General features: G+C 40.8%; 1 protein-coding gene across 1 annotated transcript in view; it reads left to right on the plus strand.

Annotated features, from left to right (window-relative positions):
- C5 (complement C5) overlaps positions 1-12705 on the plus strand; it is a 137362-nt gene that overhangs the window by 95920 nt on the left and 28737 nt on the right. The window contains exons 27-28 of the mRNA XM_004662753.3: positions 8265-8360; positions 11103-11274. Coding sequence (XP_004662810.2) covers positions 8265-8360; positions 11103-11274 — 268 coding nt within the window. The remainder of the gene's footprint in view (positions 1-8264; positions 8361-11102; positions 11275-12705) is intronic.

The raw sequence follows: 12705 nt of genomic DNA on the forward strand, positions 1-12705 counted from the left end.
ATATATTTCCAATTTTTCCAACACCATTTTCTGAAGAGGCTGTCTTTTCTCCAATGAGTATTTTTGGCATTGTTATCGAATATTAGGTGGCTATAGCTACTTGGGCTTACATCTGGGTCCTCTATTCTGTTCTACTGATCTACATGTCTGTTTTTGTGCAAGTACCTCTCTGTTTTTGTTACTATGGCTCTGTAGAATAGGTTAAAATCAGGTATGGTGATACTACCAGCCTTATTTTTATTGCTCAGTATAATTTTAGATATTCGAGGTTTTTTGTGATTCCAAATGAATTTTGGGATTGTTTTTTCTATTTCCATGAAGAATGCCTTTGGAATTTTGATAGGGATTGCATTAAATGTGTAGATTGCTTTTGGTAAGATTGCCATTTTCTCAATATTGATTCTTCCATTCCAGGAAAAAAAAGGGGGGGGGGTGTTTTTCCCCTTTCTAGCGTTTTCTGCAATTTATCACTTGAGTGTTTTAAAGTTCTCATTGTAGAGAATCTTTACTTCCTTAGCTAGATTTATTATAAGGTACTTTTTTTTGATGGAATTGTGAAAGGGAGTGATTCTCTGATTTCATCCTCTGTGTGTTTGTTATTAGCATGTATGAAGACTACTGATTTCTTTGTATTTATTTTGTATCCTGCTACATGGCTGTAGGTTTTTATCAGCTCTAACGGTTTGTAAGTACATCTTTAGGGTCCTTTATGTATAGAATCATTTCATCTGCAAATAATGATAACTTGATCTCTTCCTTTCCAATTTGTATCCCTTTTATGTGTGTCTCTTGCCTTATTGCTACGGCTAAGACTTCCAAAACTATATTAAGTAAAAATGGGGACAGTGGACACCCTTGTCTTGTTCCTGATTTTAGTGGAAAAGCTTCCAGTTTTTCCCCATTTAGTAATATGTTGGCTGTAGGATTGTCATAAATAGCTTTTGTTATATTGAGATATGATCCTTCTGTTCCTAGTCTCTGTAGGATTTTTATCATGAAGCGATGTTGGGTTTTGTCAAATGCTTTTTCTGCATCCAATGAGATTATCATGTGATTTTTGTCCTTCAACCCATTTATATAATGTATTACATTTATAGATTTGCATATATTGAACCATCCCTGCACCTCTGGGATAAAGCCTAATTGGTCAGGGTGAATGATCTTTTTGATATATTCTTGAATTCTGTTTGCCAATATTTTGTAGAGAATTTTTGCATCTATGTTTATGAGGGAGATTGGTCTGTAATTTTCTTTTTTTATTCTATCTTTGCCTGGTTTTGGTATCATGGTGATGCTGGCTTCATAGAAGGAGTTTGGTAGAATTCCTTCTTTTTCTATTTCCTGTAAAAGCTTAAGAAGCAATGGTGTTAGCTCTTCCTAGAAGGTCTGGTAAAATTCAGCAGTGAATCCATCTGGCCATGGGCTTTTTTTAGATGGGAGATTATTGATAATTGTTTGGATCTCCATGTTTGTTATAGGTGTATTTAAGTGATTAATCTCACTTGATTTAATTTAGGTAGATCATATAAATCAAGGAACTCATCCATTTCCTTCAGATTTTCATGCTTCGTGGAGTATATGCTTTTATAGTATGTCCCTATGATTTTTTGAATTTCTCTGGAATCTGTTGTGATGTTACCTTGTTCATCTCTGATTTTATTAATTTGTGTCTCTTCTCTCTTTCTTTTGGTCAGATTTGCTAAGGGTTTATCAATCTTGTTTATCCTTTCAAAGAACCAACTCTTTGTTTCATTAATTCTTTGGATTGGTATTTTGGTTTCTATATCATTAATTTCTGCCCTAATCTTTATTATTTCTTCCCATCTACTGATTCTTGGTTTGCCTTGTTCTTTTTCCAAGGCTTTAAGGTGAAGCATAAGGTACTTGCGACCTTTCTAATTTCTTAATATAGGCACTCAAGGCTATAAATTTACCTCTTAGAACTGCCTTCATTGTGTCCCAGAGATTTTGGTATGTTGTGTTCTCATTATCGTTTCACTCTATAAATTTTTTTGATTTCCTTCTTGATTTCTTCATTGATCCATTCATCATTTAGTAGTGTATTGTTTAGTTTCCATGATTTTGTGTATGTTCTATAGCCTTTCTTGCTACTGATTTGTAGTTTGATTCCATTGTGGTAAGATTGAATGCAAGGAATTATTTCACTTTGTCTGAATTTGTTAAGACTTGCTTTGTGTCCGAATATATGGTCTATTTTAGAGAATGTTCCATGTGCTGCTGGAAAGAATGTATATTCCGCAGCATTTGGATGAAATGTCCTGTATCTGTCTGTTAGGTCCATTCCTTCTATGATCTCATTTAGTCCAGATGCCTCTCTGTTTATTCTTTCCCTGGATGACCTGTCAATTGATGAGAGTGGGGTGTTAAAGTCACCCACGACCACTGTGTTTGGTGTTATCTGTGACCTTAGTTCTAATAGTGTTTGTTTGACGAATTTGGGAGCTCCCATGTTAGGTGCATCTATGTTTAGGATTGTAATGTCCTCCTGTTGGAGTGTGCCCTTAATCAATATAAAGTGACCTTCCTTATATTTCTTGACTAACATTGGACTGAAGTCTACCTTGTCAGATATTAGGATAGCAACCCCTGCTTGTTTTCTAGGCCCATTTGCTTAAAACACCGTTTTCCAACCTTTCACCCTAAGACAATGTCTATCCTTTGTCAAAAGGTGAGTTTCTTGGAGACAACAAATTGTAGGATCCTGCTTTTTAACCCAGTCTGCGAATCTATGTCTTTTCGTTGGGGCATTGAGGCCGTTGATATTAAGAGATATTATTGAAAGGTGTGTATTTATGTTTGCCTTTTTTTTTTTTTTTTTTGTGGTTCCGGTTCTACCTTTGGTCTCCTGTGTTAACTAGTATTTGTGTATTGCTTGTTTTTTCCAGGTTCCTTATATGTGTGCTTTTCCTTCTCTTCAGCATGGAAGATTCTTTCAAGTATTTTCTGTCGAGCTGGTTTTGTCTTCAAGTACTCCTTTAACCTGCTTTTGTCATGGAATATCCTTATTTCTCTGTCTATTTGAATGGATAGCTTTGCAGGATAAAGTAACCTTGGTTGACAGTTGTTATCTTTCAGAACTTGGAATACATCACTCCAAGCCCTTCTGGCTTTTAAAGTTTGTGTTGAATAATCTGCTATAATCCTGATGGACTTGCCTCTGTAGGTAACTTGATTTTTCTCTCTAACTGCTTTCAATATTTTTTCTTTGGTTTGTATATTTGGTAGCTTGATTATAATATGGCAAGGTGAGGTTCTTTCTAGGTTTTGTCTGGCTGGGGTTCTAAAGGCTTCCTGTATCTGTATTGGCACCTCTTTCCCAATTTGGGGGAAGTTTTCTTCTATGATTTTGTTGAAGATGCCTACTATGCCTTTGGATTGGAGTTCTTCTCCTTCTCCTTCTGCTATGCCCTGAATTCTTATATTGGATCTTTTCATAGTGTCCCAAATGTCTTGAAATTCCCACTCATTCTTGTCTCTAAGTTTGTCTTTCTCTTTGTTGGACTGTATTAGATCTGCCACCTGGTCTTCTAGCTTAGATATTCTGTCCTCTCCCTCATCCATTACTACTGGTGAGATTTTCTACAGAGTTTTTTATTTCATTAACTGTGTTCTTCATTGCTAGTAATTCTGACTAGCTTTTCTTTATTATTTCTATTTCCTTATTTATGTCTTGTATTGCCTTCTTTATTTCATTAAATTGGTGTCCTGCGTCTTCTTTGATATCCTCTTTGACTCCTTTGATTTCCTCTTTGATTTCTTCTTTGATTCCTTTGATTTGTTCTTTGACTTCTTTGAACATATTTACAATCATTCTTTTGAAATTTTTCTCAGGCATTTCCTCTAACTGTTCTCTCTGGAGGTCATTTCTGATACATTAATACTTTTAGGTGGATTTATATCGTCTTGCTTTTTAGTGTTTCTTGTGTTATAATGTATATATTTTTGCCATCTTGGATTAAGTTAATGCTTGGATTTTCTAGCTAGCTGGGTATTCTTAGCTGTATCAATTTATTTGATGTTATATATCTTCAGGATAGGAGCTTAAGGAGTTAGGTGTGGCTCTTAAGCCTCTCAGAGTATCTACGAAGGTGTTCCTAGGGGCTGAGTTTCCCTGCTATGGGAGTATTCAAGTAGGCTGATTGGAATAAAATAAGGTAGATTCGAAAATTTAACTAAACACTGTACACATTCAATCAAAAACACCACCAAGTATTTATGCAAGAGTAGTTATTATAAAAAACAGATCCTCTATCAATAAAGAGGTTAGATTTCTGGTCTGTTGAGGGATCCAAGTCAGCTTGTGACCAAGTGAGACCCTTCCCTGGTGCAATCCCAGTTACCTTGGATGATTTTGGTCTCAGTCAAGTTTCTGGCTGGGTCGTTGGGCTGCTGTTCTGATTTCTGGAGCTGGGTACTGGCTTTTCCTGCATGGAAAACCAAGGCTGGCCACTGTGGCCCTGCAGAACAGCACCCCCACTGATGGAACTGCTACTGCTGCTGCTAAAGCTGCCACTGCTGGGTCTGTCACTGCTGCTGCTGAAGCTGCTGCTGCTGGATCTGCTACTTTTGCTGCTGTAACTGCCACTGCTGGATCCGCTGCTGCTGCCTCTGAAGCTGCCACTACTGGATCCGCAGCTGCTGGGGCCACTGTTGCTGGTGCTGGAGCCGATGATATTGCTGCCAAACTCTGCCCCTGCTTGGGTCCTGCTGTCAGCTCAAGTTGGCGTGGCAGGGTCCCAGGATCACTGCTCTGTTCCCTGGAGCTGGGCACAGGCGGTGGGGGAGGAAGGGGAGCCTCAGCTGCTCTAGTTCTCTCGCTGTTCCAGGTGTTCTCTACCTTGTGATCTGCTCCTCCGTTTTTCACTGCTGCTCTCCCTTCACATTTCTTGAGTTGCAGAGAGCTCTGGTGTGAGTGGAAGCTCCCCGCACCTGGCTTTTCCTGCAGCTCCAGCTGAGCCTGGCGGCTTTCTGGTGCACCGCCACCGCTGCAGTTGGCAGACCTGCCAGGGCTGCTTTTCCCGGCCTGTGCGGGCTGTGGATGCTCTGTATCTCTCCTCCTTCTCCACTGCCATTTCAATTTCCTATACACCTCACTTTTTAGTAAAAGTGTGTATTTTGCTGAGTTTTTTGGTCATTTTCTCCCCTAGGCTGCTTTGGCATGGTACCTACGCCACCATCTTAACCAGAAGTCCAAGACAGGCTTCTTAAAGAAAGCAAGTGGATAGATCCAGCTTTCTGATCCAGTCTGTTAACCTGTATCTTTTTTAAAAATCTTTTTAATTTTTATTTATTTATTTGGAGAAAGAGGCAGAAAGAGAGAATGGGTGTGCCAGGGCCTCCAGCCACTGCAAAAGAACTCCAGACACATGCACCCCCTTATGCATCTGGCTAACTGGGTCCTGGGGAAATCAAGCCTCAAACCAGGGTCCTTAGGCTTCACAGGCAAGCTCTTAACCACTAAGCCATCTCTCCAGCCCTAACCTGTGTCTTTTGATTGAAGAGTTTAGTTCATTGTTATTCAGAGTCATAATTGAGAGGTATGAGTTAATCCCTGTCATGTTGAAGATTTTGTGGAGTTTGGTGTATTCTTGATTTTCATTTGCTTTCATATCTGTTCTGATTAGTGTTTTTCACTCCTGTATCTGCTTCAGCATGTTTATTCTTCTTTTCAGTGTAAAGTTTTCCATCTGGTATTCTCTGTAGGACTGGTTTAGTGCTCATCTATTCATACAGCCAGCTTTTATCATGGAAATTTTTTCTTTCTTTTTTGATTATGAGTGACAATTCTGCTGGGTATAATAGTTTGGGTTGGCAGCCATGGTCCTTTTATACTTGTAGAATTTCTTCTCTCATCTTGTCTTTTTGGTGTTCTATATGTCTCTAGTAACTTGATGGGCCTCAATTTGTATGTTTAAGATTTTTTCTATAATATTATTGAAGATATTATCAATACCTTTGATCTGTAGTTCTTCCCCTTCTTGTATGCCCAGGATTCAAATGTGTTGTTGTTGGTTTTTTTTAGTTTTTTGGTTTTTTGAGGTAGGGTGTCACTCTAGCCCAGGCTGAACTGGAATTCACTATGTAATCTCAGCGTGGCCTCAAACTCATGGCGATCCTCCTACCTCTGCCTCCTGAGTATTGGGATTAAAGGTGTGTACCATCACATCCAGCAGTTTGTTTTCTTTAAAGTGTCCGACATTTCTCTAATGCTCTGTTTGTATGGTCTTTTGAAATTGTCATTGATATTGGCCTCCCAATTTAGTTCCTGTCTTTCCCTCAAGTCTTGATATTCTATTCAGCCCTCCACATGATCTGTTCTATTAGTGAGGCTTTCTTGGGAACCTTTTAATTCAGTTATTTCATTTTTTATTTCCATTAGGTTTTTCTTCAGCATCTTTCTTTCTTTATTGAGTTCCATTTTTATTTCTTGGTTTGACTTTCTCATTGTATTTTATTGATTGTGCTCTCTTCGAATTCATTCATGTTATCTTTGAATTTATCCAAGTTGCCTATTGAATTGTTTTTGTTTGCTTCTTTTCCAATTCATTCAGCTGTTTTTCCATGTCCTCTTGAAGTTTGTTGTGTATGCTTATCATAATTGAATATTGTAATTCTTTGTCTAGAGTTTTCACTAAGTTGTTTTCATTGGAGGCTTCAACTATGGGACTAAGAATTCTTGGAAGGGATAACTTGCCTTGGTTTCTTGTGTTACTTGTTTTGCAATGATTGAGGTTTGCCATATGTAGATCATTCCTTTTTCTTGCCAAGAATGTGGCAACCACAGCTCCAGTGGGACCTGTGTTAAGCAGCCTGGTCAGCTTTGCTTGGGCTGGTGGTGTATCTGCAGTCTGGGTTGGGTGGACTGGACTGGGGAATGTGACCAGCATAAAAGGTCCCAATTCTGGGTAGGCTCAGGCTGAAGGCCTGTGTGTGGGACTGACTTAGGCATTGAGGGAGCACTCACCTTGAACTTGAGAGGCCTATTCCACCTAGCTCAGACCCTGTGGGTCTTGGCTGCAAGAACCAGGGAATGTGACCAACACTAGAATGCCTGCTCCCAGCTCAGGGCAGGGCCCCAGAGGTCTAAGGGCAGGACTGATTAGTGGAGTTCTCACCTATTTTTTTTGTTTGTTTGTTTTGTTTGTGTTTGTTTTTTGTTGAGAAATTTCTGTAGAGCAGTAGTAGTCAGCTTTGGGTCACTGGGATGAATTTCCAAATCAGGTGCAGTTACAAAGGAAAGAATATTTATTTGTAATTATAGATCCAGGGTAAGTTCCATGATGGCAGAAGAAGCTGCCCTGCTTTCACAGGTCCAAGGAGAACGAGAGAGAGAGAAAAGCCAAAAGCCACCATAAGCAAGCACACTTCAGGAACTCCAGGCAAAGCTCCTGTGCTTTGCATATCTTTAGACTGGAATTCCAATCCTTGCCCACACCTTAGGGATGGACCCTATGATCCACCCACAGTGACATTTCCTCCAGCAAGGTGGCTGCAAATCTAAATTACAAACTTTAATAAAATCCTGAATATATTGGGGGCCATCCATTCAAACTACCACAATATCTTTCCGTCATATCTTACCTAATTTATATTCCCATTCATGTTATTCAATGGCTTATTTTTCTCTATATCTTTGCCAACATCTCATTGACAATATCTTCTGTCATGTGTTTTTTAAAAATCACAATCATGCCATCTCCTTTTGGTTTTGGTTTGAATTTTCCTAATTATTAGTTAAGTTGATCATGTTTCATACACCTATTCTGCCTGGCAATTTGAATTCCAGGGTGGCATGGGAGGAGAGGAGAAGAGAGGAGAGGAGAAGAAGGAAGGGGTGAAGGGAAAGAACAGAGAGGAGAGAGATGGGAATGCATTCATATAACTGAGGCCAGGAGAATTAGATAGTGAGTGGCATGAAATAAGGCTGAAGATGGAAAGAGACTTCACTGGGAGTTTTAGGAGCATTTCTTGGGACTGTCACTTCCCTAAGAGGCCAAAATACGAGAGAACAGAGGCCAAGCTGCACTTCATGAAGGAGAATAGAATTTAAGTGTGGTGAAGAAGGATGAAGTGGCCTGAGAGAGATGGTGGTGAGGGCACTAAAACCTAGTGCTCCTTGAGAAACAGTGAGCAGTCCAGTGGGGTGCATGGAGGGACAATAGGAGATGGTCCACAGACCAGAGCCAGGTCATTACACTTTGCAAACTTCATTTTACCCTTCTTTCAAATCATGTTTATTTCAGGGTACCTTGCCTGTTGAAGCCCAAGAAAGTATTTTGTATATGACAGCCTTTTCTGTGATTGGAATTAGAAAGGCCTTTGACATATGCCCCCTGGAGGTAAGTAAGAGGTTTTTTGTTTTTGCTCTAGCACCCATCTACTGCTGTGCCATACCTTTAGTATGAGGGGTGGGAGGCACCAACTAGAATTCATTTCATCTAACACGTTTCTTTTCCTTCCTTTAAAAAAACATTTTGAGGACTGGAGAGATGGCTTAGTGGTTAAGCACTTGCCTGTGAAGCCTAAGGACCCCTGTTCGAGGCTCAATTCTTCTGGACCCACGTTAGCCAGATGCACTAGGGGGTGCATGCATCTGGAGTTCTTTTGCAGTGGCTGGAGGCCCTGGTGTGCCATTTTCTTTCTTTCTCCCTCTCTCTCTCTCTCTCTCTCTCTCTCTCTCTCTGCCTCTTTCTCTCTCAGTCTGTCACTTTCAAATAAATAAAAATAAACAAAAAAATTTTAAAACTTGTTGAAAATATATTTTATTTATTTATTTGCAAGCAGAGAGAGAGAGAGAATGGGGTCACTAGGGTCTCTAGCCACTACAGAGAAACTCCAGATCCATGCACCACTTTGTGCATCTGGCTTTATATGGATACTGGAGAATTAAACTCAGGTCATTAAGCTTTGCAGGCAAGTGCCTTAACTGCTGAGCCATCTCTTCAGCCCCCCTCTTTTCATATTTGTTAAAAGTAAGATTTTTGGGTTATTATGATCATGGTATATTATCTGTGTTATGGAGCTTATCAATAAAAAGTTTTAAAAAGAAAATAAGGTTTTTATAGCATCTGGTTGGTAGGTTTATTGATGTTCTATCTTTTTTTGTATTTTTATGTTTGAAATATCTCATTTAAATAGTGTTTTTGACTTTTTTACCATATAAACATACAGATAGGGAATTGGGGAAATGGTCCAGTGATTAAAGCACTCACTTGCAAATCCTGACAGCCAGCATTCAATTCCCCAGTGTTCCCCAGTGTGCATGTAAAGCCAGATGTACAAAGTGGCACATGCATCTGAAGCTCATTTACAATGGCAAGAGGCCCTAACACATCCATATTCTCCCTCCCTCTCTCTCTCTTTCTCTGTTTCCTTGAAAACAAACAAATAAAAACATAATAAACACAGATAGGGCTGGAGAGATGACTTAGCAGTTAAGGCGCTTGCCTGCAAAGCCTAAAGACCCATGTTTGACTCCAGATCCCACAATAGCCAGACACACAAAGGTGAGGCAAGTGCAAGGTTACACATGCCCACTAGGTGGCACAAGCATTTGGAGTTTTATTTCAGTGGCTGAGGCCCTGGCATACCAATTTTCTCTCTCTCTATCTTTCTCTCTCTCTCTCTCTGTCTGTGTGTGTGTGTGTGTGTGTGTGTGTGTGTGTGTGTGTGTGCGTGTGTGTGTCTCTCTTTAAAATAAGACAGATAATTGGGTTTCATTATGGTGTTTTTTCATACAATTTTCCCTTCCCCCTTCTTCCTCTTTCTACTATCCCCACCCCTAATAGTCGCTTTTCCACTTTGTCATGTATGACCTTTGGTCCTCTCTTTTTCCACACCTCTTTCCCTCATGGTCTCCTATCTGGCTTCATAGCCTATACATCTTTTTTGCTTCCCCTTATTTACATGCATGCAAATATTCAAAATTAGGATCCACTTAAGACAGGACATACATTTTTTTTGTCCTTCTGAGCCTGGATTGACTCACTTAGTACGATTCAGAACTCTGGTAAATATTCGAGACCACCTATCTAGTTCTACCTACTCAGCAGTTGAGGAAACCTGTAAGGTGTTGTGGTTTGAATGTAAAATGAAACCCATTGGCTCATGTGTTTGAGCAGTTGGTCCCCAGCTAGTGGTGCTGTTTGGGAAGACTGTAGGACCTTTAGAAGTGGAGTCTTGCTGGTGGAACTGGGTCACTGGGGCCAGGCCTTGAGGTTTTATAGCCCAGCCCCACTTTCTGATTCTGCTCATTCTTTTTGGTTAGTTGCATAAGCACTGGCATTTATAATATTTACACATAAAGGGAAAATAATTCACAAAGACCTGCTCCTAGAGAACAGGTTGGCACATAAGCTGGGAGAGGAGTGGGGAGGAATGGCAATAGGCTTCCCCTGACCCAGTGTCCTTTCTAGAATTCTCAGTGTGAAGTGACAGGGACCCTGCCCTCAGTCCATATGAAGATCAGAAAACATGTTAGCAGTTTGTGGCCAGCCTAAGACTACATAGTGAATTCCAGGTCAGTCTGGGCTAGATTGAGGCCCTTCCTCAAAACACCAAACCAGAGAGAGAGAGAGAGAGAGAGAATGGGCATTGTGCCAGGGCCTCTAGCTGCTGCAATGAACTCCAGATGCATGCACCACTTTGTGCAACTGATTTTACTTGGGTACTGGGGAATCAAACTCTGGCTCTTAGTTTTGCTGTCAAGTGCCTCAACTGCTGAGCCATCTCTCCAGCTGCAGTATAATTTCTTTTGAACGTATGAAGCTGTTTCGGCTTTGCTTGAACAAGGTGAACGTCCTCTCCCTGCTTAGTGCTTCCCCCTGGGGCTAGAATCAGAGACTCAAGGAATAGAACCTCCAGAACGAAAATGGGAAGTCAGAGGCAACCCTATGTGGACAACCATATTGTTTATTTTGAGCTATGTTTCACGCCTTTTCTCAGAAGGACTTGCTCTGCTGAGACCCTACCCACGTCTATCCACTATCCTGGTTCCACCCTTCATCATATGCCACCTGAGAGTTTGTTCCCATCAGTTGATGTTTGACAGAGAGTGAGTTGTCTTCTGGTCTTATTTCCAGAAAATCAACACAGCACTAAGTAAAGCTGACAGCTTCCTGCTTGAAAATGCCCTCCCATCCAAGAACACCTTCACACTCGCCATCATGGCATATGCTCTTTCCTTGGGAGATAGAACACACCCACGTTTTCGTTTGATTGTTTCAGCTTTGAAGAGGGAAGCTATGGTTAAAGGTAAGACTTATTTTATACAGTTTCTCACCAAGTGTTTACTGTGCACATACAGTGTGCTGCTCCAGGGAGTGGGTGGCATGGAAAGTTGAGTAAAACATAATCCTTGTCCTCAAGAAACAAACCATCAAAGTACAATGTAATAAATCCTGTTATTCATTTATCCATTAAATATGTATTTCTTTATTCAACACATGAATTGAGTATACTACAGACCAAAGATAACTGGGCATGGTGGTACACGCCTATAATCACAGCACTCAGGAAGCTGAGGCAGAGGGATTCAGTATTTGAGACGAACCTGGGCTACAAAGCCAGACTTTATTTCTCAAAACAAAAAAATTTATAGGGTTGGAGAGATAGCTCAGAAGTGAAAGGTACTTGCTTGCAAAGCTTGACAGCCTGGGTTCGATTACCCATTAAAGCCAGATGTACAAAGTGGTGTATGTGTCGAAAGTTCCTTTGCAGTGGCAGGAGGTCTTGTTGTGCCCATTCTTTCTCTCTCTGTGCCGAAATGTCAAGGAGACCAGTGTGGTGCAGAGAATAGTGAGACAAAGACTAGGAAGTGAGGTCAGAGAAGGAAGCTGGAAATCGAGGGAAGGGCAGGATGTTAGAGGTCATTGTGAGGATTCTGTATAGAGTTATGCAATGGTTAAGGTGCCTGTTTAAGTTCACAGTCTGTTGTTATAACAGAATTGCAGAGACTGGGTTGTGTTAATTACTGTTCTCATTGCTGTAAACAAATACCTGAAAAGAAACAACTTAAGGGAGAAAGGGTTCACTTCAGCTTCAGTTTGAGAGAACACAGTACGTCACGGTGGAGAAGGCCCGGCAGCTGGAGCTTGAGGTGCTGCTCACATTGTATCCCCAGTCAGGCAGGGAGAGAGACGAATGCTGGACCTCCACTTGTTTTCTCCTTTTCACTCATCCTGGGAACACAGCCCACGGGATTGGTCTTCCCGCCTCCCTGAACCTAATCTAGAAATTCCCTCAAAGCATGCCCATGGGTTTATTTCCATGGTGAATCTAGATTCAATCACGTTGAGAATGGAGATTAAAAAAAGAAAGAAAGAAAGAAAAAAGAAAAGAATGGAGATTAACCATCTTGCTTGGTGAAGGAAACAGGTTCATTTTAGCTCACAGTTCCAGAGGTTAATGGGCATGGTGCCAGCATCAGCTCAGCTTCTGATGAAGCCCTCCTGGTGGAAAGCAGAAGAGCAGGTGGGCACTGGAAGAGAGAGAAAAGAGGACTGAGTTCCTTGAATCACTAACCTACCCCTCCCCCCAGCAAAGTACTCACCTATTCATGAGGGTTCCACCCTCCTAATGCAAACCTCTTCTATCATGTCCCCTCTTTGTGCTGCAGCCCCCGGGGACCAAGCCCTAACATCAGTTTTGGTGAGAACACACCATACGTAAACCATATTAGCACTC

The sequence above is a fragment of the Jaculus jaculus genome, chromosome 1, assembly GCF_020740685.1.
Source record: "Jaculus jaculus isolate mJacJac1 chromosome 1, mJacJac1.mat.Y.cur, whole genome shotgun sequence".
Classification (NCBI taxonomy): Eukaryota; Metazoa; Chordata; class Mammalia; order Rodentia; family Dipodidae; genus Jaculus; species Jaculus jaculus.